At 49.2% G+C, this 27,547-nt stretch overlaps 1 protein-coding gene across 8 annotated transcripts in view; it reads left to right on the top strand.

Moving 5' to 3' along the window:
- Positions 1-27,547, top strand: part of ARHGAP45 (Rho GTPase activating protein 45) — a 182,127-nt gene that overhangs the window by 45,980 nt on the left and 108,600 nt on the right. For all 8 annotated transcript variants that reach the window (XR_013603646.1, XR_013603645.1, XR_013603644.1 and 5 more), the window contains exon 3: positions 14,340-14,483. Coding sequence is in view for 4 of the 8 variants with exons in the window: in XM_078669839.1 (XP_078525965.1) it covers positions 14,340-14,483 (144 nt within the window). In the remaining 4 variants the exon portion in view is untranslated. The remainder of the gene's footprint in view (positions 1-14,339; positions 14,484-27,547) is intronic.

Here is a 27,547-nt window from a genome sequence, read left to right as displayed (position 1 = left end):
GTGGACATGCACAGTACAGCAGCAATGAGGCCATCAAGGGAGCAGACAGGCTCCTGTGCAGCAGTGACACCCAGTGGACATGCACAGTACAGCAGCGCTGAAGTCATCAAGAGAGCAGACAGGCTCCAGTGCAGTAGTGACACCCAGTGGACATGCACAGTACAGCAGCGCTGAGGTCATCAAGGGAGCAGACAGGGTCCTCCTGTGCAGCAGTGACACCCAGTGGACATGCACAGTACAGCAGCACTGAAGTCATCAAGGTGACAGACAGGCTCCAGTGCAGCAGTGACACCCAGTGGACAGGCACAGTACAGCAGCGCTGAGGTCATCAAGGGAGCAGGCACCCAGTGAACATGCACAGTACAGGAGCGCTGAGGTCAAGAGAGCAGACAGGCTCCTGTGCAGCAGTGACAACCAGTGGACATGCACAGTACAGCAGCGCTGAGGTCATCAAGGGAGCAGACACCCAGTGGACATGCACAGTACAGCAGCGCTGAGGTCATCAAGGGGGCAGACAGACTCCTGTGCAGCAGTGACACCCAGTGGACATGCACAGTACAGCAGCGCTGAGGTCATCAAGGGAGCAGGCAGGCTCCTACGCAGCAGTGACACCCAGTGGACATGCACAGTACAGCAGCGCTGAGATCATCAAGGGAGCAGACAGGCTCCTGTGCAGCAGTGACACCCAGTGGACATGCACAGTACAGCAGCAATGAGGTCATCAAGGGAGCAGACAGGCTCCTGTGCAGCAGTGACACCCAGTGGACATGCACAGTACAGCAGCGCTGAGGTCATCAAGGGAGCAGACAGGCTCCTGTGCAGCAGTGACACCCAGTGGACGTGCACAGTACAGCAGCGCTGAGGTCATCAAGGGAGCAGACAGGCTCCTGTGCAGCAGTGACACCCAGTGGACGTGCACAGTACAGCAGCGCTGAGGTAATCAAGGGAGCAGACAGGCTCCTGCGCAGCAGTGACACCCAGTGGACATGCACAGTACAGCAGCGCTGAGATCAAGAGAGCAGACAGGCTCCTGTGCAGCAGTGACACCCAGTGGACATGCACAGTACAGCAGCAATGAGGTCATCAAGGGAGCAGACAGGCTCCTGTGCAGCAGTGACACCCAGTGGACATGCACAGTACAGCAGCGCTGAGGTCATCAAGGGAGCAGACAGGCTCCTGTGCAGCAGTGACACCCAGTGGACATGCACAGTACAGCACCGCTGAGGTCATCAAGGGAGCAGACAGGCTCCTGTGCAGCAGTGACACCCAGTGGACATGCACAGTACAGCAGCGCTGAGGTCATCAAGGGAGCAGACAGGGTCCTCCTGTGCAGCAGTGACACCCAGTGGACATGCACAGTACAGCAGCGCTGAGGTCATCAAGGGAGCAGGCACCCAGTGAACATGCACAGTACAGGAGCGCTGAGGTCAAGAGAGCAGACAGGCTCCTGTGCAGCAGTGACAACCAGTGGACATGCACAGTACAGCAGCGCTGAGGTCATCAAGGGAGCAGACACCCAGTGGACATGCACAGTACAGCAGCGCTGAGGTCATCAAGGGGGCAGACAGACTCCTGTGCAGCAGTGACACCCAGTGGACATGCACAGTACAGCAGCGCTGAGGTCATCAAGGGAGCAGGCAGGCTCCTACGCAGCAGTGACACCCAGTGGAAATGCACAGTACAGCAGCGCTGAGGTCATCAAGGGAGCAGACAGGCTCCTGCGCAGCAGTGACACCCAGTGGACATGCACAGTACAGCAGCGCTGAGGTCATCAAGGGAGCAGACAGGCTCCTGTGCAGCAGTGACACCCAGTGGACATGCACAGTACAGCAGCGCTGAGGTCATCAAGGGAGCAGACAGGCTCCTGCGCAGCAGTGACACCCAGCAGCGATTCACGTACACACGCACCACAACATCTGGAATTTGTCATGTCTGTAATACATGCGCTGCCACAATTCTTGCCGTAAACCCTGTGCGATGTGTGCTGCTGGGAAGTGTCTCTGCTCCTTGTGTGTTTTGTGTAGGCCGGTGAGCTGTGTGCAGTCCGTGTGTTGTTGGTGCGTGATGCGCCATCCTCTGCATGGCTCGGCTCTGAGAACCTATACGGGGGTCTTGGAAATGTCCACCCGGCAGGCATTCATCAGAGACCACCGGTGCAGTATCATTCACCCACCCACGAATCACTGCACACACTGTCCAGTGCCCTCCCATCCAACCATGCATCACTGCACACACTGTCCAGTGCCCTCTCATCCACCCAGACATCACTGCACACACTTTCCAGTGCCCTCTCATCCAAACATGCATCACTGCACACACTGTCCAATGCTCTTATCCACCAAGACATCACTGCACACACTGTCGTGCCCTCCCATCCAACCAGACATCACTTCACACACTGTCCAGTGCCCTCTCATCCAACCACGCATCACTGCACACAGTCCAGTGCCCTCTCATCCACCCAGGCATCACTGCACACACTGTCCAGTGCCCTTTCATCCAACCACGCATTATTGCACACATTGTCCAATGCTCTTATCCACCAAGACATCACTGCACACACTGTCGTGCCCTCCCATCCAACCAGACATCACTTCACACACTGTCCAGTGCCCTCCCATCCAACCACGCATCACTGCACACGCTGTCCAGTGGAGTCTCATTCACCCACCCACACTGCCAAGTTCCCGCTCCTCCACCCAGACATCACTGCACACACTGTCCAGTGCCCTCTCATCCACCCACACATCACTGCACACACTGTCCAGTGCATTCTCATCCACCCAGATATCACTACACACACTGTCCAGTGCTCTCATCCACTCAGACATCACTGCACATACTGTCCAGTGCCCTCGCATCCACCCAAACATCACTGCACACACTGTCCAGTGCCCTCTCATCCACCCACACATCACTGCACACACTGTCCAGTGCCCTCGCATCCACCCAAACATCACTGCACACACTGTAGAGTGCCCTCATGCACCCAAACATCACTGCACACACACTGTCCAGTGCCCTCTCATCCACCCACGAATCACTGCACACACTGTCCAGTGCCCTCTCATCCACCCAAACATCACTGCACACACTGTCCAGTGCCCTCTCATCCACCCACACATCACTGCACACACACTGTCCAGTGCCCTCTCATCCACCCACACATCACTGCACACACTGTCCAGTGCCCTCTCATCCACCCAAACATCACTGCACACACTGTCCAGTGCCCTCTCATCCACCCAAACATCACTGCACACACTGTCCAGTGCCCTCTCATCCACCCACACATCACTGCACACACACTGTCCAGTGCCCTCTCATCCACCCACACATCACTGCACACACTGTCCAGTGCCCTCTCATCCACCCAAACATCACTGCACACACTGTCCAGTGCCCTCTCATCCACCCACACATCACTGCACACACACTGTCCAGTGCCCTATCATCCACCCACACATCACTGCACACACTGTCCAGTGCCCTCGCATCCACCCAAACATCACTGCACACACTGTCCAGTGCCCTCTCATCCACCCACACATCACTGCACACACTGTCCAGTGCCCTCGCATCCACCCAAACATCACTGCACACACTGTAGAGTGCCCTCATGCACCCAAACATCACTGCACACACACTGTCCAGTGCCCTCTCATCCACCCACGAATCACTGCACACACTGTCCAGTGCCCTCTCATCCACCCACACATCACTGCACACACTGTCCAGTGCCCTCTCATCCACCCACACATCACTGCACACACACTGTCCAGTGCCCTCTCATCCACCCACGAATCACTGCACACACTGTCCAGTGCCCTCTCATCCACCCACGAATCACTGCACACACTGTCCAGTGCCCTCTCATCCACCCACGAATCACTGCACACACTGTCTAGTGCCCTCATCCACCCAGCATCACTGCACACACCATGCAGCACAATCTCTCATATTCATCACTGATCTCATACAGCCAATGGGGTCTCACACACCACCCATCATTGGCCTCAGACATGTGGGGGTCTCACTTACTCCCCGTCACTGGCCTCAGACACTTCAACAGTCTCACCCACTGCCCACATCAGTGGCCCCAGACACTGCTGCACGGTTTCACCCATTCCTATAATTGACCCAGTGCATTGGTCTTGTTTGGAGGTGATTGTTTCCGGTAGCTGGGTTTGAATAGTTTTGTTTTCTAGCTGTGTTTTCAGAGGAGTTGTTATGTTACTTCTCTGGCTGCATTTGTAGGTGGACATCTGTGTACCTTGTGGTCCCATTGTCTGGTTGCGTTGCTGCACTGGCTGTCTTTGGGGGTGAGTGTGTATACTTGGTTGTGTCTACTGATTGTGTTGATGTACCGGTTGTGTCTACTGGTTGTGTTGGTGTACTGGCTGTGTCAACTGGTTGTGTTGGTGTACCGGTTGGGTCTACTGCTGGATATAAATGCTGTGTTTATTTATTGTTTTGTGACACTGTTTGTGTGCACATATGAGCGGCTGTGCTGCCAGGTGAGAGTCAGTCTTGTGTGTTTCGATCTCGGGTTGTTTTTGCAGGTGAGTGGATGAAATAGCTGCAGGTTGAATGGCTGTGCCTTCTGGTTGTGTTGGCTGATGTGCTATGTGTGGGAGTACTTGTATAGTGTAGTTCATGGTGGTTTAGCTGCATATGTAGATGAGTGTGCACCTTGTAACTGTATTTATTGATAGTTGGGGTGCACCAGCTTTGTTTGCAGGTGATCAGTTGGTTTCTTTCACTGGCTGTGTCTGCAGGTTATCTGTGTGCATTAAAGTTGTGTTTGCTGGTTGTTTGAGTTGGTTTCCTTCACTGGCTGTGTCTGTAGATTATCTGTGTGCATTAAAGTTGTGTTTGCTGGTTGTTTGAGTTGGTTTCTTTCTCTGACTGTGTCTGTAGATTACCTGTGTGCATTAAAGTTGTGTTTGCTGGTTGTTTGGGTTGGTTTCTTTCTCTGGCTGTGTCTGTAGATTACCTGTGTGCATTAACGTTGTGTTTGCTGGTTGTTGGGTTGGTGTCTTTCTCTGGCTGTGTCTGTAGATTACCTGTGTGCATTAAAGTTGTGTTTGCTCGTTGTTTGGGTTGGTTTCTGTCTCTGGCTGTGTCTGTAGATTATCTGTGTGCATTAATGTTGTGTTTGCTGGTTGTTTGGGTTGGTTTCTTTCTCTGGCTGTGTCTGTAGATTATCTGTGTGCATTAACGTTGTGTTTGCTGGTTGTTTGGGTTGGTTTCTTTCACTGGCTGTGTCTGTAGATTATCTGTGTGCAATTAAAGTTGTGTTTGCTGGTTGTTTGGGTTGGTTTCTTTCACTGGCTGTGTCTGTAGATTATCTGTGTGCATTAAAGTTGTGTTTGCTGGTTGTTTGGGTTGGTTTCTTTCTCTGGCTGTGTCTGTAGATTATCTGTGTGCATTTATGTTGTGTTTGCTGGTTGTTTGGGTTGGTGTTTTTCACTGGCTGTGTCTGTAGATTATCTGTGTGCATTAAAGTTGTGTTTGCTGGTTGTTTGGGTTGGTTCTGGCTGTGTCTGTAGATTATCTGTGTGAATTAAAGTTGGGTTTGCTGGTTGTTTGGGTTGGTTTCTTTCTCTGGCTGTGTCTGTAGATTACCTGTGTGCATTAACGTTGTGTTTGCTGGTTGTTTGGGTTGGTTTCTTTCTCTGGCTGTGTTTGTAGATTACCTGTGTGCCTTAAAGTTGTGTTTGCTGGTTGTTTGGATTGGTTTCTTTCACTGGCTGTGTCTATAGATTATCTTTGTGCATTAAAGTTGTGTTTGCTGGTTGTTTGGGTTGGTTTCTTTCTCTGGCTGTGTCTGTAGATTATCTGTATGCATTAATGTTGTGTTTGCTGGTTGTTTGGGTTGGTTTCTTTCTCTGGCTGTGTCTGCAGATTATCTGTGTGCATTAACGTTGTGTTTGCTGGTTGTTTGGGTTGGTTTCTTTCACTGGCTGTGTCTGTAGATTATCTGTGAATTTGCACAAAACACAGATGATGGACAGAATGTAGAACAATGTCATACATTCACCCCAGTACAAGAATCTGGGCCTAAATCCATCGTTTTTTTGCACTCCACACCACCCTGGGTTAGATTCAAGATTCAAGATTCAAAAGTGCTTTATTCGAGTATTACTCATAAAAGCAGACATACAAACACATAATAAAATACAATTAAATTTCAAAGATCGAATATGACATAAGCACATTGAAGATAAAAGAAAAATACAATACATTTCAGCATATTTCATACAATCACAGGTGCAAAGTTCATTTGATAAAAATCAGGTTAAAAAACAATCCAATATCACTATTAAAAATCAGTAAAATTCATAAAATTATTCATCCGAAAAGACACCTCGCGTGGGAACAGAACAGAGAATAGATAATCTAGCAGTCTCTGTTCAACTAAGCAGAGAGTAGTTACCCTACTAGCAATCTCTGCCTAATTACCCACGCCCACCCCAAGTACTTTGCAGTCGCTATTATAATCCAGGTTAGGGAGGTAGATTTTACAATGCGCAAGGCTACCATACTACTTTTAGTACCCAGATTTCTACACATAGGAGCCAACCAAACACGTCTGGGAGCGGAATATACATGACAGGAGAACAAGAAATGACCTAGCGTTTCCTTTCCTTCCCCACATACTGGGCAAGTAGCTGGACCTCCATCTCTCCACTTTGATGTTAAGTTGCGTAGAGGTAGAGAACCAGCCCTCATTTGGAAAAACAGTTTCCTATCCATGGGTTTCATTATAAAATCCCAGTACATTTCATACGTAGGAAACAGCTTGACTTCTAGGAAAGCAATAGTCATAGACCCATGGTTAGTACTAAGCAAACTCCTGTTTTCAACCCGTTCCCAGAAAAGATTTTTTATGAATAACTTAGATGGGAAAGATGATCCGGCTGGGTCGGACCAGAGTTTGTTTAGTCCTAGTTCACATAATGCTGATTTTAGTGATTTAAACCAACTGATTTTGTTAAATCGGTCCGCTTTGATAACATCAGCAAACCCTTCTGCATAATGTGACAACTCAGGAGTGGTCCAGATTCTGCGCCAATATAATATCGGACGAAGTTTACACATTGCCGAGATTTCTTTCCTGCCAAGGTCATATCTGAGAGGCAAAAGGGGACTGCTCTGTGGGGTGCCTGTAAGTTTCCGAAGGAAGTTATTTTCCGATATCTGTAACTCCTGGAGATTCTCTTGCCCCCACAATTCAGCCCCATACAATGCTGACCCTATTGCCTTAGCCTCGTATATGATCAAGGGAGGTTTAATTGATTTGGTCAATGATTTACTGTGCTCCTTAATGATGGTACCAGCCAATTGCTTATGTCTTAATACTGCAATGTTTAAATGTTGGTTCCATCTATTGTCATTAGAAATGTGAATCCCCAGGTAAGTAAAAGAATTTACTACTTCAAGGTAACGCCCACTCATGGATATTTTAGATTTAAAATTTCTATAAGGATTAAAAACCATGAGTTTTGTTTTAGCTGCGTTTACCTCCAAGCCGTGGTCACTACAAAACTTGTCAAAAATTACCAGTGCCTTTTGCAGGCCACTGGGGGATTTCGATAAAATTAAGGTGTCGTCGGCGAACATTAAAATAGGAACTTTTACACCTGCGAGAGAAGGAGCATCCACATTCTGAGATTGCATACGGGAAACAATGCCGTTAATAAAAAGGGTAAATAGTGTTGGTGCCATTGAACAACCCTGTCGAACCCCACGCTCAACAGGGAAGTCGACAGTGTTATTTCCATAGCCACCCCATTGGATTTTAGCGTAAGTACCCTCATGGAGTCTTATGATCAGGGTCAGCAGGGTCATTGGGACCCCCAGAGCTGCCAGCACCTCCCACAATTTTGCCCTAGGCACCAGGTCGAATGCAGCCCGTAGGTCAACGAATGCTGCGTAAAGACTACCTCCACCCAGTACCACGGTCCTCCACTGGATCAATTGGAAACGGAAGACCTGGTCCACAGTGCTGGTTGCTCTACGAAACCCAGCCTGAAAAGGAGATAGAACATTCTGCTCCTCTGCCCAATCAAGCAAATTGTTAATAATTACGCGCCCTACAACCTTTTGAACAGTGTCAATTAAGCTGATAGGGCGGTAATTACAAGGTTGGGCACGATCTCCCTTTTTAAATACCGGAATAATGACAGCACCCCGCCAGGATACCGGGATTTCAGCACCCCTGGCAATGTGATTTAATAATAAGCAGATGTATTTGCTCCACCTATCGGTGTCGTTTAAGAAAACATCCGCGGGGACTCCGTCAATGCCCGGTGCTCGGCCACTGTGAACAGATTTCAGGGCAAACAGCACTTCACTCTGAGCAAAGGTGTCATCAGCTGCGAACAGATAAGTAGGGCAGGAACTGTTACCGAATTGGACCCTAGAAGAGTACTGTTCGCTAAAAAATTTGACCCATGCGTCATGGGAAACATTGTTATTGGGAGTTTCTGGAGACCTTTCATGACCCCATTTGACAATGTGCCAAAATAGTCTAGAGTGTTTGCGATCACTTGCACATTTCAACTTCTGCCAGTGGGCTTCGTCCCATTCTCTTTTTGCCCTAGCAATACAATTTTTATAGTGCTTCCTAGCAGATCGGATCTCGCCCAGGTTGTTGCTCTTAATGGCAACTCCTAGGTTGGATCTTGCCGCCCTACAGTCATGATTATACCATTTTGCAGCTTTATATGAACAGACCCTCTTATTATGTACAGGTTTTATGAAGTAACTTTTAACTTCATTAAAGAGAGTCGTGTGTGCTTTAGTTATGTCTTCATATCCCTGTGAGGTCCCAGCTACGCTCTCCAAGGCCGCAATGGCCTTGTCTGTCGCAGCACCTATTTTTTCGAGGACCTGCTGGTCTGTCCTAACACCTGACCACCTTAGCCTGCGCATATCGTTAGTTGGAACAATCGTCGGGAGCAAAGGTTGGACACTAGGGGTTGGTGCTATTACTTTAAACGACCACCAATTGTGAGAGACACATAAGGGGTCATGGTCGCTGTCTGGCCTTGCTGTTACCACCATGTCACTAACAGATGACCATATAGATATGCTGCAGATGACATAATCAATGCGACTTTTGTTTCGCCCGTTGTTAAAAGTCATAGCAGGGACTCGATCTAACTTGGTTCGACCATTCAAGGCTCGGAGCCCGTACTCCAGGCACATTGCATTTAAGCCTAGTATGTCAGCCGTCCAGCGAGTTATCGGAGGAGTGTCTAGTGTGGGGATATCCCATAGCTTATCTTCCTCTACCCCAAGAGGGGAGTCACCAGTGATAAGAGGTTCAAAAGTGCGATTTAAATCGCCTGCAATTAAGATGTTTTTCCCTGCAGAGTGTATCTCTAGAAGATTTAAGAGACTCAAAAGAACCTCAGATTTACCTTTATTTCCGCCTCTAGCGTAGATGTTATAAATATCTATAGAGAAGGGTAGATCACTAGTGAGTCTGATGAGCTGGATATCTTTTTGGTCAAGCTCCACACATTTTACAACAGTTTTTAAAGACTGCCTGATCCATATAGTAAGACCCCCCATCGGACGCCCTTTGGGGCCCTTAGAAGCCGGAACATGGAAATTTATGTACCCCAAAGCAAAAACAGGGTCACACGCCCAAGTCTCTTGAAAGATGCAAAGATCGTACTTGTTAATAAATCCAAACCAGTCAGCACATTCCAACTTGGAACATAGTCCAGCCACGTTCCAAGACAAAAGATTCCCCGTGTTAGTTATCATGACAGAGCTAGGGCTTATAATAGTTTCATGCATCATCTTTCCACCAATATTATTACAATTAATATTTTCATTGGATGGGCCTGCTGGATCCTCAAAAGGGGACCCCTTAGTTCGATCTTTAGTTAAGTAGCTAGCCTCTCCGATAATGCTTTCATCACAGACAATCAATGGCATAGAGTTACAAATGGGTGGTTGTCAGTCACAAGCATTCAAGTTTGATAATGCAGAGAAACGATTTTCCAACCCCAAGCCCCAGTCCACCGAGGCAACATCCTTCCTCCCCCTCTTGGTCACAATGTTCCATTTGGTTCTCAAGATACTTGAATTCGGACCACTTCCCTTCCTTGGGTAGAAGAAGTCCAGAGTCAGTGGAACTATTGAAGTTGTTCTCCGCTGTGGTGGTAAAATGTTGGGCAAGATATTAGGCAAAACCCCAGGGTCCGAAAAATGAAGGACAACACACTCCCCCTTGAACTTTTTGACCCTGTCCCCAATCCACTGAACCCTTCTCGCATTTACGAGCTCTTCCAAGAGTTGCTGCTTTCCCCATGGAGAAATTACCATGTTGTTGGTCAGCCATGATAAAGATTTATTTATTAAGGAAGATGTTGTTTCGTGTTCTCCTTGGGCCAAGGGAGGGACATTAGCAAGGACAAGTACCAATGGGGAAGCTTCAACTACAAGCTCAAAAGTCCCTTTCTCAGTGATTGGGTCAACTACAGCGGAAACTGGAATCGGAACATTAGGAGCATCACCAGGGATGTTAATCTTGGGTGCCATTGGAAGATTTGATACAGGGTTAGGGATAAATCCACTATTAACTACAGTGGCTGGTTTGCTCAAAGTAGACTCAATCCTAGAAAAAACAATTTCCGGGAGTTTACCAACTTCGCCCAAGGTTTTTTCTAGTAAACCTTCTAATCGGTTAACCTCAGAGGTTAACTTATCTATTTTACTGACCAGAGGTTTAACTGCACCTTTAATTTTTGTTTCCATCAATGACAGTAGTTTGTTAAATTGGGCATTTGAAAGTGTAACGTAAGCCTCACTAGACAGATCAGCCTCCTCTTCCTCTGAAGATTTGCTCGGAAGGTTTGCTACTTTATTTTTGGCTGACCTTAAGCCCTCCCGTTTTGTCGTAGCCTTTTGGTTTTCCCCATTAATCCTTGGGACTAAAATGGGTGCTGCAGGGGAGATAGGGGACTCATTACTAGTGGATATCTCTATTAAAGCTTCATTAACACTAATGTCTTCAATACCAGCGACAATACCACTAGGCTGGATAATGATAGTATCAGGAAGAGAATCAAGTGTTTCACCATTTGAACTACTATTTGTCTGGAACGCAAAAGGATCATCTGACTCAATATCAATGAGGGGAGATTGGGTAGGTGAATCTATTCCCAAGGAAGATCTCCTGTCACTATTGATTCTTTCTACAACATGTACAAGATAGTTGTCAATAGTGTTATTAGGAGTCGCTTGCTTTTTCGGAGGCATAATTCTCCTAGCACAACAGATACAATTGGATGCACAAAATAATAGACGCCAAAATGAGCTACAAACTGTAACTAAGTATATATCACATAAAACGAAGTAACCGGGCCCAACCCAACCTTGGCCAACCTCGGACGGCCTCAGACGGCCCGCCCTTTGTCCGGGTTTCGTCCGGCGCGTCCCACGCGCGTCCCGCGATGCGGGAGGAGTGTCGCGATTTTAAATGCCTCCTAGCGCCTTGTGGGCATGCGCAGAATAGAGGCTCCTGGGAGATGTAGTCTCCGTTCCCCCTCTCGGCGGCCGCGCCTGATCCCAAATGGCGGCGGCAGCGGGGGAAACGGCAGCGGGAGTCACAGGCAGGAGTCAGGGCACAAGACAAGGTGAGCAACACCAAAACGCCAAGGTCTGTAGGTAATTATGGCAACCCGCTCAGCCGGAGGAGTGTCGCGATTTTAAATGCCTCCTAGCGCCTTGTGGGCATGCGCAGAATAGAGGCTCCTGGGAGATGTAGTCTCCGTTCCCCCTCTCGGCGGCCGCGCCTGATCCCAAATGGCGGCGGCAGCGGGGGAAACGGCAGCGGGAGTCACAGGCAGGAGTCAGGGCACAAGACAAGGTGAGCAACACCAAAACGCCAAGGTCTGTAGGTAATTATGGCAACCCGCTCAGCCGGAGGAGTGTCGCGATTTTAAATGCCTCCTAGCGCCTTGTGGGCATGCGCAGAATAGAGGCTCCTGGGAGATGTAGTCTCCGTTCCCCCTCTCGGCGGCCGCGCCTGATCCCAAATGGCGGCGGCAGCGGGGGAAACGGCAGCGGGAGTCACAGGCAGGAGTCAGGGCACAAGACAAGGTGAGCAACACCAAAACGCCAAGGTCTGTAGGTAATTATGGCAACCCGCTCAGCCGGAGGAGTGCCGCGATTTTAAATGCCTCCTAGCGCCTTGTGGGCATGCGCAGAATAGAGGCTCCTGGGAGATGTAGTCTCCGTTCCCCCTCTCGGCGGCCGCGCCTGATCCCAAATGGCGGCGGCAGCGGGGGAAACGGCAGCGGGAGTCACAGGCAGGAGTCAGGGCACAAGACAAGGTGAGCAACACCAAAACGCCAAGGTCTGTAGGTAATTATGGCAACTGGCTATATGCAAATCAGCTCTGACCCTGTGCCTCATGGGAACAGTCCAGTCCGAACTACCAAGCCATGTCTTTCCCAGACCGGAATCAAGCATCCAAGGACCGGTTTCTGGCTATCAGCCTTCATCAGCCTGGATAGCTTGATGAGCTGTAGATTATCTGTGTGCATTAAAGTTGTGTTTGCTGGTTGTTTGGGTTGGTTTCTTTCTCTGGCTGTGTCTGTAGATTATCTGTGTGCATTTATGTTGTGTTTGCTGGTTGTTTGGGTTGGTTTCTTTCACTGGCTGTGTCTGTAGATTATCTGCGTGCATTAATGTTGTGTTTGCTGGTTGTTTGGGTTGGTTTCTTTCACTGGCTGTGTCTGTAGATTATCTGTGTGCATTAACGTTGAGTTTGCTGGTTGTTTGGGTTGGTTTCTTTCACTGGCTGTGTCTGTAGATTATCTGTGTGCAATAAAGTTGTGTTTGCTGGTTGTTTGGGTTGGTGGTTTTCTCTGGCTGTGTCTGTAGATTATCTGTGTTCATTAAAGTTTCGTTTGCTGGTTGTTTGGGTTGGTTTCTTTCTCTGGCTGTGTCTGTAGATTATCTGTGTGCATTAAAGTTGTGTTTTCGCTGGTTGGGTTGTTTGGGTTGGTTCTGGCTGTGTCTGTAGATTATCTGTGTGCATTAAAGTTGTTTGCTGGTTGTTTGGGTTGGTGTTTTTCTCTGGCTGTGTCTGTAGATTATCTGTGTGCATTAAAGTTTCGTTTGCTGGTTGTTTGGGGTGGTTTCTTTCTCTGACTGTGTCTGTAGATTATCTGTGTGCATTAAAGTTTCGTTTGCTGGTTGTTTGGGTTGTTTTTTTTCACTGGCTGTGTCTGTAGATTATCTGTGTGCATTAAAGTTGTCTTTGCTGGTTAGGTTGTTTGGGTTGGTTCTGGCTGTGTCTGTAGATTATCTGTGTGCATTAAAGTTGTGTTTGCTGGTTGTTTGGGTTGGTTTCTTTGACTGGCTGCGTCTGTAGGTTATCTATGTGCATCAAAGTTGTGTTTGCTGATTGTTTGGGTTGGTTTCATTCACTGGATGTCTGTAGATTATCTGTGTGCATTAAAGTTGTGTTTGCTGGTTGTTTGGGTTGGTGGTTTTCTCTGGCTGTGTCTGTAGATTATCTGTGTTCATTAAAGTTTCGTTTGCTGGTTGTTTGGGTTGGTTTCGTTCTCTGGCTGTGTCTGTAGATTATCTGTGTGCATTAAAGTTTTGTTTGCTGGTTGTTTGGGTTTTTCTTTTACTGGCTGTGTCTGTAGATTATCTGTGTGCATTAAAGTTGTGTTTTCGCTAGTTGGGTTGTTTGGGTTGGGTCTGGCTGTGTCTGTAGAGTATCTGTGTGCATTAAAGTTGTTTGCTGGTTGTCTGGGTTGGTGTTTTTCTCTGGCTGTGTCTGTAGATTATCTGTGTGCATTAAAGTTTCGTTTGCTGGTTGTTTCGGGTGGTTTCTTTCTCTGACTGTGTCTGTAGATTATCTGTGTGCATTAAAGTTTCGTTTGCTGGTTGTTTGGGTTGTTTTTCTTCACTGGCTGTGTCTGTAGATTAGCTGTGTGCATTAAAGTTGTCTTTGCTGGTTAGGTTGTTTGGGTTGGTTCTGGCTGTGTCTGTAGATTATCTGTGTGCATCAAAGTTGTTTGCTGGTTGTTTGGGTTGGTGTTTTTCTCTGGCTGTGTCTGTAGATTATCTGTGTGCATTAAAGTTTCGTTTGCAGGTTGTTTGGGTTGGTTTCTTTCTCTGACTGTGTCTGTAGATTATCTGTGTGCATTAAAGTTGTGTTTGCTGGTTGTTTGGGTTAGTGTTTTTCTCTGGCTGTGTCTGTAGATTATCTGTGTGCATTAAAGTTGTGTTTGCTGGTTGTTTGGGTTGCTCGCTTGCATCATATAACCTCTGTTCCTCACCCCTCTATCTTGCAGAGAAGCTGGACTCACAGCGGCCGATGGCGCACGAGTGCCTGGGGGAGGCGCTGCGCATCCTGCGACAGGTCATTACCAAGTACCCTCTCCTCAACACCATGGAGACTCTGACGGCTGCTGGGACCCTTATCTCCAAGGTTAAAGGTCAGTCCTAGAACCCCATCTTCGGCTCTCTCGCCTCCAAAGGCCCCCATTTAGTCCCCACCGTTGACTCCTGTGAAAGCCAAGTGCAGCATTTCAACACCTCTGTCTCAATGCGTAGGTTCCCTTGAGCAAGGGGGCCTCTAGTGGCCTCTCCTACATCATTGTGGAGGGGTCCCACAAACACACCAACCATTTATATTGTGCTTACACCCCATGTTGGGCGCCCTATTGGTTCGCTACACGGGCAACAAGCTACACCGCTTACAGTGTGTGGCTCAGAGGCGGTCTTGGTTTTTAATCCTATGTGAGAAGTGTTTCCATGTCCTGCGTGATGACCATCAGACGCGGCTATCGTGTTACGGGTCGCAGTGTGGTGGATGAAGTGTGTGAGAGAGAGAGAGAGAGAGGTGCACGGTTTATGGTTTCCAGTCATCTGGCAGCTTTCAGGGTTCGTTTTGATATTTCTTAAGATCACAGTCCTCTTAGCAGGTTACTGCACTCGGTTGTCCACGCTGAGATTTTTTGTTCATGGCCCTGACCAGGCACAGCTTGGACGGAGGAATGATGACGAGATCGTGTGGGATGGACTTTGTGAGATTTCAGAAAGGGTCAAAGTGTGTCGCTTGTTGGGGCCTGCAGTGGTGGCCTACATTAAAGTCCACCCTTGGCCAGCGGCAAGCATCTGATCTTCCCAGTTATTCCACGCCGGTTCTGTTGGTGATGGGTGGTTTATTGCTTTCTACTGCTGCAGTACTGAGTGACAGTCCTGCCCCGTACCAGGTCTGTCTCGTGAGCGTAGTAGGTTTAGGCAGTGTAAGGGAATAATTATACAGCCTGTATGAGCTACAGTCGGCTGCCCAACAGCTGAGTATTATATTAGCATAATGCGGGCCAGGATGGTTATATCTAAGTTGACGTGGCTACAAACTACCCAGGGTAGATACAGATCCGCCCTTCATACCTGGAGGTAGAAAGTAGTGTGCTGGTTGGGCTGTTTGAGGACTGTAGTTTGTACGTGAAGGTGCGGTTATTATTCCATGTTTTATCCCAGGGTTGTGGGATATTGTCGTTATCTTTCAAATAGCCATGCTTTTAACTCTCTCCTGAAGTGTATTTGCCCCTGGGTGCTTTGGATGGTGGCTGGAAGTGCTTCCGGAGCATAGAGGCTTGTACTGAGAAAGCAACACCTTTAACGGATTTCCTATGGTAAGGTGGTGTGATCAGTGGTGCAAGCCCGGGGTGCAGTGTTCTGTTTTGTTTGTCTTACTTTTGTTTAACTTGTAGGTGTAGTGGTTCTTTTCCCTGGAAGGCTCTGTAGACGATGTTGATTTCTTCAAAGCTGTAAGTGGAGGGGTTGCTGGACTGATTCATGGGTCCTCCTGGGTGAAGGCAGAGGAGTAGTCTTGCGGCAGCATTTTGCAGTTGCACTTTGCATACGTTGAAACTGGGTGTGTCTCGTTATAGCTGTTCGCATATAAAAACTTGGGAGGTTACAAATCTAAAGATGGCTTGTCGCTATTGTTGGCACCAAGGTATGGGAAGGTGTGACGCAGAATTTTGTTGTGTAGAAGGTACTCTTTATGACCGAGCTGATGTGGTGTCATGGATAGGTCTGACTCCAAGGTCACCCCTAGGTTTCCTGTTATTGTTGGATTGGCCACCTGATCTTGTGGGCCATATGGCTGAAATGTGGTATTTTGGACACTGTCCACAGTCATGTCTCATCCAGAGCCTGAGGAAATATGATCGCCAAGCCCCTGTCCTGATGGAGCTCCCCTAGCCGCCCACACCATATTCAAAACCAAAACGACCAGCACCCCTGCTTATCTGGCAGACCCGCTCACCATCTATAGGAATCCGGCTCTTTATAGGATATACCAAAAAGAGGATCCCTTACGAAAGGACAGGGGCTTGCGCTAGTAGTCCCAAGGTGCTCTTTTAGGGGTTAGTGTGGTGGAGCAGCCTTAAGCTTATCAGCGAGGAGTGTTTGACATCTGGAAATACACATAATAGTCAATAATTGATGCCCCCGACTCAATAAGGAGATCCACACCAATTTATAAAAAATAACATAACTTTATATTGCTTTAGGCATCAAGATCATCAAAATCAGGTAAGTATTTTAGGTCGAGCCTAGCGGCAGCGAGCATGCACTGCTCGCTCTGCGAGGCATGCTGTGTTAAGGAATGCACTGGAAGCCACACCCACTCTCCACCCACTCTCCGCCCATATTGGTCATTGGCTTGTGTCATTGTCCTTCGTAAATGCTGGCTTCCGATTCGTAAATAGGCTTGTTAGTCCCTCCTTGGTACCGCCTTGCCTGCATTTGTTACCGCCCATAACAACTGGACCTTTTACTTGGCTTGTTACACGGACTGCATTATAAGTGGGCGAGCACTGTTTTGTTTATTGACAGTACTGGGGACAATGGCAGACGATTTTCTTATACGCTCTAAATTGTATGCGGAGCGCAGTGCCCGCTTTAGGGACATTGCATTCAGTTTACACTTTTTTTTTTTAAACTTGAATGTGGAGTGTGGCGCCTGCTTTAGGGACACTGTGCTCGGTTTAAATTTTTTTACAACTTTTTTAATGAGCGTGTGGCGCCCGCTTCAGGGACACCGTGCTATGCAATACAATGGGTATTGCTTTTGCAAAACTTTGAACCCTTGGTATTGTAAATGACAATGCCTTTTAATATTATAAAAAGCATTGCCATTTACAATGCCAAAAGCTCAAAAACTCGCAATTGCGAGACTTATTGCATTGTAAAGTACAAGTTAATTACCTTCAGTAACGATGTATCTGGTAGAGATGATTCTAGCCGCAGATTTCTTAACGTAGAATTATCCCCAGGCGTGAGACTGGATCCGGAAAAGTTTCTTTGCCACAGCATCTCTGCGCCCCGGGGGCGGTACCAGGTGACTTCACCCTGACGTCGTCCGCGGCGAGGTCACATAAGCCCCACCCCGGCGCTCTGACGTCAGTTTTCTTCTGAGAACTTTTCCGCGCCACAACGCGGAGCAATCACAAACAAAACTGTGGGAATATGGGAACAGTGTGCGAAAGCAGTGAAAACAGAAAAGGGAGGAAACGAAAGATGAGGAACAGCACCAGTAGGAAAAGTGCCAGGCATTGTGGTACTGAAAACCAGAGCAGGGAAAGAGCAGAGCACCACTCTGAGGAACAACCTTGCAAAGCTAAGGTGACATCCTCCCTGGAGGCAGAAAAAACATGTGAAAAACGTCATAGCAGACGAAAGAGAGCCTACAACCACAATCCACAACAGTGAAGGGCAACAAGTCCGGAACACATGAGTAACGGCAAATCACCCCAAGACAACACCATCAAGGAGGGTCGTATCCCCTGGAAGGAGCTAAAGGCTGAGGTACAGCCAAAAGACCCCAACTCAGAGGACTGCCGAGGAGGCAGGAACTCCAAGCAATTAAAAGGGAAGAAGAGTAAAAGTAGGCCCCCACACTGGAAAAAAACAGGGTGTAGGGATGCAGAAGAACACATGAACCAACCGTCCAAGTACCAGCAAGGAAGAGGTGGAACAATGAAGCAGAACAAAGCATCCCGCCAGGGAGGAAGTGAAGAGGACACTCGCAGAAGACAAGCCACCAGGAGGGAGGCAAGTGCAGAAAACCAAGCTGAAGGTCCTTGCAGAACGGGGAGGAAGGGCGGGTTGTGAAGGAATCTGCGGCTAGAATCGTCTCTACCAGATACATCGTTACCAAAGGTAAGTAACTTGTACATCTGATAGAGACTACTAGCCGCAGATTCTTAAACGTAGAATAGATACCCTAGCCAAACCAGAGGGGAGGATGGCCTGCGAGAGAACCTCCCCAGCTTTGAAAAAACACAGGGCCCCTTCCTGTGATGGGGGCAGGAAGGGCGGCCCAGCCCCCACCAAGCAGAAGTAAGCAAGAACAAGGCGAAGGGAAGGCCAGGATACCCCAAGCCTATCCAAGGTACAAAGGACATCCGCCAGAAACCCCCTAAGGGACATACAGCGCCAGAGGAGTACCAAGGAAGAAAAGAACCACCACAAACTCCAAGAAGAGGCAGACACGGAGACAGAGCCTGCGGCAGGAGAACATACACACAGCGAAAGGGACAGCTGAACAGGCATCAGCCTTAGGCAGCGAACAAGGCAGGAACGGCCCCAGAGCCAAGAAACGCAGGCGTGAGAAGAAAGACACAGTCGCACAAAGCTCCAGCAGAACAAGAGGCAGGAGCACAAGTGTACACATCAAGGCCCACGGAGGCGCACCACAATGACCAGGCGTGCGCAGCCTGCAGCTGGCAAATACCATCAGGCAGTGCACCCAGAACAAGCCAAGAGCAAGATGAAGGCAGAGGCCAAGGAACTCCAGAACAACCCACAGAGGAGGACCGTTCCAGAGACACAAGCCGACCCACGAAAGAAGTGGGACCAGCCAAAAGAGAAAGAGGAGAAATACGTAGGACGGACCTAAGCTGTCAACCGGAACACAGGAGAAACTAGGAGAATCCTAGCCCCCCTGGAACACAAGACAGAGGACCAGGCCGAAATACCAGACAGGAAGGCAGAACATTACGACACAACGCTGTAGACTGCATACCAAGGCTAGTCTAGCGATGTAGCGGATACTGAGAGTGACAGAACCAGGAGCAGCGCAAGCTGCGCTAGGGCAAAAGACAAAAAAGACCACACCAGCGGAATACCGTGACGCCAGGAAAGGCGAGGAAACCGCAAAAGGGTGTTCACATCCTTCCAGCTTAGGACAGAGCTACACAATAGCTACAAGTACCCCACTTAGGGTATGACACGTCCCAAAGAAAACATGGGAACACCTCTTAGGGAAAAAATCCTGCAGCAGAGGACAAGAACCTAAGGGACCTGCGGGCAGTACCACCGGCGGCTTACCAATCAGCCAAAAAATACACAGATGTCCCAACCCGAGGACCTATACGGGTTTACCAACAGCCAAAAAACCACACCACAAAAGCCAAAGGGCTGTACCCGCAGCCAACAGTACAGAGGGGCCAACTTAAGGACCCTGTAGGCACTTCAAACCACACAGAACACACAGATGGGTCAACCGAAACACTAGACCCAAGAAAAAAGGGTGGGAGAATGCCTCCCATAAAGCACCTGAGGACCGACAAGCCAAGCTTACGGAGGGGGAGGAGGACGGAGCCCCGCAAGGAGCCGTTGGCGGAGTCCGCGTGGGTGTTAAACAAAAGAACCCCATCAAAAAGCAGGTCAACCAGACGCTCCCTAATATTCTCTGGAAAAACGCCATCCCGCAACCAAGCATAGTGGCGGAGAGCCACAGAACGTGCCATAGTGTGGCCGAGAGCATCAGAAACATCCAAGGCCGAACGGAGAATAAACGCGGCCAACTCCCGGCCATCCAACACATGGTGCCGCAGATCAGCGTAGACACCTTCGTGGGAGGCGCGAGACAGAAGGGACTCCACGGAATCCCACAAGCTGGAGGTAGCCCTGGCCATCACACAAAGTGTGTTGAGCACTCGCAAAGCAGCACTAGAGGAAGCGAAGATGTTACGCCGCCATGAATCCAACCACCGGGCCTCCCGTGATGGAGGAAACAACACCAAATGCAAGGAAGGAAAAGCAGTCTGCAGAAGAGGGTCCTGGGTAGAAGGGTGGAAAGAAAGGCAGACTGGATCGTGCAGAGCAGGACGGTGGCGATGTAGCAGCGGCTGAGGCACCGGATCACCTGTAGCAGGACGCCCCCAGGCCCCCAGAAGAGAATTGTGGAGCGAAGCCTCGAATGAAAGAAGCAGCTCCCTTCCACCAGAGCCTCTAACAAATGATCTTTAGGGAATGGGTTGACAGGGTCCCCCATTTGCAAAATGCCAGCGGCCGTGGAAATAGCCCGTACAAAGGCTGCGCTCACCTCCGTAGGGAGTCGCAGGGGAGAGAGTAATTCCTCTGTGGGCGACAGCTGTAAACGAAGCCGTCCATCCCCACTTCAGCTGGAGGAAGAAACAGCCAGCTCCTGAAAGGTGGAAGATCCACGGACAAGTGGGGGGCCTGAGGGGCCTCCGGGGAAGGTGGAGAAGCCTACAGAGCAACCAATAGCGAGTTGCGGAACAGAGGGTCCTGCGGGGCCGTGGCCACGGAGACGGCGAAGAGCCCTCCCTGGAAGACGCCGAGGAAAAAGAAACGACGCAGCGTCCCGACTCTGGAGAAGAAGAGACAAGGAGATGACAAACCTCTGGAGAGGAGGGGACCTCCAGAGACGAGTCGATGACTCAACGCCGGCACGGCGCCATTGGAGTCCGCCACAGGCGCCGGTGCGACATCGATCGGCACCGGAGCGGTCATCGGTGCGCTGAGTCGACCTCCACCACCACATGCGTCCTAGGAGAATGAGGAGGGGTTGGAGCAGGAGCGGCTAAAAAAAAAGCCGTCTGTGTTGAGGGCCGAAAGGGACCTGGGGAGGCACCCCGGAACCTAGACACCAACCGCAGTCGGCGCCGGAACAGCGTCGGCTCAGCCCCTGGTACGGCAGCTGCCTTCCCAGAGAACCGAGGGGGACTCGGGACGAACCGTGAGTCCCGGCGACCTCCTGCGACACCACAGGGACCCCCTCGGGAATTTGCGGCAAGGCAGAGACGCCGTGGGTCGAAGAGGGGAACCCCGCAGGGCCGCACCTCGACGACACCACACCCCCAAAATCTGAAGCCGAGCTCATCGGCTCCGGGGTTGGAGCCACCGGCGACTCCGCAGAAGGCCCTACACGTGGCAAGGGATCCGCGGACGTCTCAGGAAGAGGAGGAGGAGCCAAAGAAGCCTGTAGAGCCGTAGCATAGGCTTCCATTTGGGCCCTAGTCGCCCCGACGCCAGGAAACGGCAGGTAGGGTGGCGACGAGCAAGGCCGCATGTCCCGAGGAGAACCCGCGCCCTCTGCAGAACGGGGACCAGGCCTCGGTGACAAGCTGTTGACTTACTGGTGGGCGAGCAACGCCCATGGGGCCTCGGTGAAGGACGATGCCGTAGTCGGGATCAGCGGTTTCTGGACCATTCCGATGTAGGGGACGGACACGGTGACGAGACCGATCTGGACAAGCGGGCCGAAAGAAGTTTCATCCGGCGCTCCCGCCGGGACTTCGGCTTCAGATGCTGGCAAGCGTTGCAGTCCGTAGAATCATGGTGCTTGCCCAAACACCACATACAAATAGGGTGAGGGTCCGTCGCCGACATCTGACGTGTACAAGTACACGTCTTGAAGCGCGAAGGCATTCGCTCACTGTTCCTGAACCCAAAAGTGTGAAAAGAAGGCCTGAAAACAGGTCAGGGACACGATCCGGATCCGCGTTGCACTCGGAAAAGAAGGAAACTGACGTCAGCGCACCGGGGTGAGGCTTATGTGACCTCGCTGACGTCACGCCTGCGGACGACGTCAGGGCGGAGTCACGTGATACCCCCCCCCCCCGGTGCGCAGAGATGCTGTGGCAAAGAAAATTTTCCGGATCAAGTTTCACGCCTGGGGATAATTCTACGTTAAGGAATCTGGGGCTAGTAGTCTCTATAAGATTGCTTGTTTTAAATAGCAGGTTTGAAGAAAAAAAGTTTTTATACTTTAAATCATAATTGAAGCACTTTGTGCCAAAAAACATACACTACGTGCGGTAAACTTGACTTATAGGACTCTTCCTCGTGTCTCAAGGTGAATATGGGGCGAGTCCAAGGCAGCACCAACAGGTCACCTCCAGAGGCACTGGGGCGACCGGGTGCAGGGGTGTTTTTTAGCGTCTGGTGATTTTGATACTTCAAATTTTAACCCCATTAATGCTGCGCCCATTTAGCGGACGTCGCGTGCACTACCTCGGTAGTGATGCGCACGTCCGCTGAACGTCGCGGCCCCACCCGCGCAATAGAACGTTCCGCACCAGCGCGGAACGTTCAGCGCAGTGGAGGGGTTAATTGAAGCACTTCATGGTCAAGGTCCAAGACAACACCGACAGTTCACTCCAGGTGCAGTGGTGCCTTGCAGAGTCGGGTGTCCCACTCAAGTCTGTGGGGATCAGTCCGTAGGAAAAGAGGCTGCAGTGTCGGACTGGGGGACCAGGCGAGCTGAAACAAGAAGGGGGCTAAACTCTTGTGATGCTCCGGGGCGCCTGTGGTCCTCTCCTCCATCGGCCAGGGGTGACGGGTGCTAGGCATTGGATTTTCGTTATCTGGAACACTTGTGGTAGAGGGGGCCTGCAAACAGAGGTGGTAGGCAGCGTCGGGAAGTAAAGGGGGCAATTCAAAGGTGGGCTTGGGCTACACTGGCAACATTGGCCGACTTCAGTTCAGGCTAGGAAGCGCGGTGCAGTGGTGCTTTGCGGTGTCAGGTTTTTGGAGTTCCCTAGTCTCACAGTCTTCTTGGGGGTATCTGTAGGATACAGGGAAGCAGCTCTGTTGATCCACATGAGTTCCTGAGTCTTTGAGGAAGTGCTGGCAGTCCTCCCAGGCTTTGGAGGATCAGCAGCTTGCAGGACAAGATGACTTTGGCACAATTTTAGAGAACAGACGAACAGGTTCTTCTTCTTTTGGCCGGCAGGATCTGATTTCCTGGTGCCATGGCTCCCCTAAATACTGCATTTAGGGGTGTTAGGGTAATATAGGATAGTAGCCAATGGGTTACTTAACCTGGGTTCACTACGCTCTCTATAGGATCACTTCCTGGGTGTAGTGGGCGTAACCCTGTCTCAGAGATCCTAAATTTGCCATCACCAAGATGGTTACTTCTGAAAAGTCGCACCCACGTCAGGTAGCCCAGTTCAGGCGTGGTGCTCGCCTGAGGGTGAGAGAACCAGAATTGCATACCAAAGGCATTGGGCCTCTTTGAAGCTCCCCTGCCTTGAAATGCTAACCTGCAGGCCATCCTGTGGGAGGGGGTATGAAGCAGCCCTGCTTGAGCAGGCTTGGTGTATGGCCTCCAGAAAGCAAAGGCCCTCACCCTTGGGGGCCAGCAACTTGTCTCTGGTGACAGACCTGCTAGAACCAGTCAGTCAACACAACAGTGGCTGGTAGGATTTCAGGGGGCACGTCTAAGGTGTCCTTCTGGGTGCATTTATTACTAAATCCGACACTGGCATCCGTGTGGGTTTATTAATAGGAGATGTTTGATACCAAACATCGCTATTTTCAGTGAAGCCGTAGTGTAGCTGGAAAACTTGTTTTCACCAGTGTCCAGCCCATGCTTTTAAAATGGTTTCCCTAATCCTTGTACTGGCAGTAATTGAACTCATCAGTACAGGGGAATATCTGCTCATGCAGTTATGCCCTCACATGTAGTATAGTGCACCCTGTCTTGGGGCAGTAAGGCCTGCTGTAGGGGTCACTTACTTATACTGCATGCAGGGTCGGCAGGCATTGCACACATGCTGTGTGCCAAGTCGTGTTTTCACTTTTCTCTGCACCAAGACATGCAGCCTGCAGTGGCAGTTTGTATGAGCTTGGTGGGGGGGTCCCTTAGGGAGGACACAATTCGTGCTGCTGTCCGTGGGGACCCTCCTTAGTACCTCAGGGCGTAGGTACCAGGGGTGCCCTTTACTAGGGATTTACAAAGGGTATTAAAGGTATCACCAATTTAGGACACCATTGCACAGTTTTGGGAATGAGATCTGGCACTGGGGCCTGGTTAGCAGGAACCCAGTGCACTTCCAGTTGAAATCACATCAAATACCAGACAAAAAGTGCGGGTGACCATGTAAACAAGCATTTACAATGCAATGGTCTCGGCATTGTTAAAGTTAGAGCTATTGGCATTGCTCATGACATTATTTTTATTTATGTTTTTGTTTTTAAAACATATAAATAAATGGCATTGTCATTTACAATGCCAATAGCTTTTTCTCTCGCAAATGCGAGACCTATTGCATTTGCACCCACACACACAAAGCCACCCACACACACATACAGAGCCACCCACACAGAGCCACTCACAGTCATTCACATAGAGCCACCCCCACACACACACACACACACAGAGCCACCCACACAGAGCCACCTACACACACACAGAGCCACCCTCACACACAGATCCACACACACAGAGCCACCTACAAAAAAAGCTACCCACACAGAGCCACTCACACACAGCCACACACACAGAGCCCAACACAACAGTTGATGGACAGAATGCAAAACAATGTCATACATTCACCCCAGTACAGAGATCTGGGCCTGAATCCATTGTTTGTTTGCACTCCACACCACCCCAGTTCAGACATGGTCATATGCAAATCAGCCTGGACCCTGTGCCTCATGGGAAGGGTATATGCCCAAACGTGGGTCCCTTGCTCACTAAGCCACTGGAGTCAAGCTATCATGGCTGAAGATGGCTGATAGCCAGAAACAGGTCCTAGGATGCTTGCAAGGGTTTATTGGGTCACCCACTTCTTTTGAATATGTTTTTTTCCTATGGCAGGTGCATGTGGCAACACGGACAACAGTATTCTGAACAATACTGATAGTAAGAGACAGGGTGGAAGGGAAAGGGCAAAAGGACAGCACTGGCTGTGTTATATAATTTTTTTCTAATGGCGGTGGGGATGGGTAGTACGGACAACAGGAGGGTGAGGGGTAGGAGGGGAAGACGTAGCAAGGACAAAGAGGAATGGTAGAGGAAAGAAGCAACACAGACAATGGGGTGGCAGGGAAAGAAGCAACATGGATAAGGCGGTAGGAGGGGAAAGCAGCATCAAGGACAATGGGGGGTGGGAGGGAAAGAAGCAACATGGACAACGAGGTAGGAGGAGAAGGACTAATACGTATACTGTGGTAAATAAATAATTAAATACCGGTTCTATTTTTCAGAATAATCAATAAACGGGTAGCTCAATAAATAAGAGTCAAGATTCGAGGTAGCTGGAGTTTGCAGGTTTTAATAAAGCATAAAGGACAGGAACAGGACAACCTGCACGGGAATAGGATGGCAGCTGCCGGGGGCAGGAATGGGAATAATGGGACAACTTTTAATAACAGTGCACAATATTTATAGTTAAACAAAACACATTACATTTAATACAGTAGGCGTAGCAGTAGGTGTGGTTTGTAACAGTCGCGAAAGATAAGGCAGTAAGTGGGTGTAACAAGAGGCGTGTACAGGGCGTATACATAGACATGTGATGTAAACGTAACAGAATATGTCACAAATGGGGCGGGAACATGGAGGGGGCTATCTGAGGAGCTGGGACCTCTGACCTAGTAGTGCGCGCAAACGGGCAATGACGTGTTACCAGGGAGAACTGGGGGCTATGACTTCTGCGCTAGAAGAGGAGACTAAAGTCTGCGGAGTCAGAGCGACATGTACCTAAAACCTATCTGGTATCTGATGTTTAGAGAACATGTTGATAGAATCCAAAAGTTATCAGGGTAAAGGCTAACAGACTCTAAGACTGGTGCATGCATTATTCTACATGTAGTGCGGGGCGAGGAATATTCTATGAACATTAATACAGTATTTCTCTTACATGGAGACATAAAGGCTAGACTATGACTGGAACTATTGATGCGATTCAGTAGCTTAGGAATGCAGAGAAGGAGGGCTGGACTGATAACTAGAAGCATAACATACTCTTGGCAGACTGGGAGGCAGAGCCAGGCCGAGCCGGGCACTGTGAGGCAGGAAGTAAGTGAAGGGTCAGGGATACAGGTGGGGGCTGTATCGCTCCTCGGAGAGGGTTCAGGAGACAGGAGCTGAATCTGAGTCCGGGCCCTTTTGAGGCCTAGAAACGGGGACTTTTCAATGAATTAACGTGCACACTGTGAAACGTGGCAACATAGGTTTACATAGGCCTAATATTCGTAGCTTTCACGATGACTGGAAACTGGCATACTAGAGTTGGACACAACTGGAATTGCGTCTTTAATCGATCATAGGGGATACATATGCATATCGATCATGCACAGATAACATAGGATGGGGAACACGTAGGGACACATAACATGGCAAAATTTACTTTTCCACATTCCCTCCTTGTGCCCTACGTTTCCATCAGGAAACATCAATATTCATGATACCATCTATCATTTCATATAGCATCATTTGCTCGTCTCGAATTGACTTGGAACGGGACTTAGGACTAGGACTAGGAATACAAGAGGTAGCGCAAATGCCGCAAATCGCAGGGCCACATTGTATACATAGGCAGCAACTGAATATGATCATTACTGCTATACTTAGAAATGACAATACTTTCCATCCCCAGGCAGATATAATACTCCAGAGCCAACCGGACCATGTCCAGGTGCCTGGATTCTGGTGTAACTGATGGGCAATTTTATGAAGTCTGGTTATAGCTGAATAAACAGACGGTGCGTTATTAGGAATGAAAATGCAGCAACTAGATCCGATGACTCTACATGCTCCTCCTCTATCGGCCAGTATGACGTCAAGAACGAGACGATTTTGGAGCACGACAAATCTCATAGCAGATTGCTCTTCGGTTAAGTTACCTAGAGCAGAAGTAGTCTCATTCACTACTGCTTCAAGGGTTCTGGTTAACCTACGTATTAACTTACTATTCTGGATAGGTCCTATAAAGAAGAAGAAACCTCTATAGAAGTCTGTATACTGTTCCAAAGCAGTTTCAGTTTGATCGACAATTGGGGACTCGATCTCCCTTCTATGTCTGACGTGTACTAGATGTGTGTTTCTATGATAATCAGATGGGGCTAGGAAAACTGGTGGCAGTAGGAAGGCAATATAACATGTTCCATCCCAATCGAGGGGCAGACGAACATATGCGGTCTGACCACAAACAAAATAAGAATGACGTGAGGCTTTGAAAATAGATTTCCCACTGTCACTATACTTGACAATAGTAGTACAATCACTATGTCCTACATGTGCGGAACCATTCTTTCTGACACATAATTCACCTTTGACTGGTAGTACTGAAATAGCAGGTAGATCTGGAGTAGTATCGGACTGAACATTCAGGACCATGAAATTCGAAGAATAATTACCTAAATCATACACTTCATTTTCTAGATCTAACCCTGTTCTATGGGTGAGACCTTGCTTGTCTGGAAAACATGTACTATTCAG

This window comes from Lissotriton helveticus, chromosome 12 (assembly GCF_964261635.1).
Source record: "Lissotriton helveticus chromosome 12, aLisHel1.1, whole genome shotgun sequence".
Lineage (NCBI taxonomy): Eukaryota > Metazoa > Chordata > Amphibia > Caudata > Salamandridae > Lissotriton > Lissotriton helveticus.
This window is presented reverse-complemented; position numbering and strand designations above follow the sequence as displayed.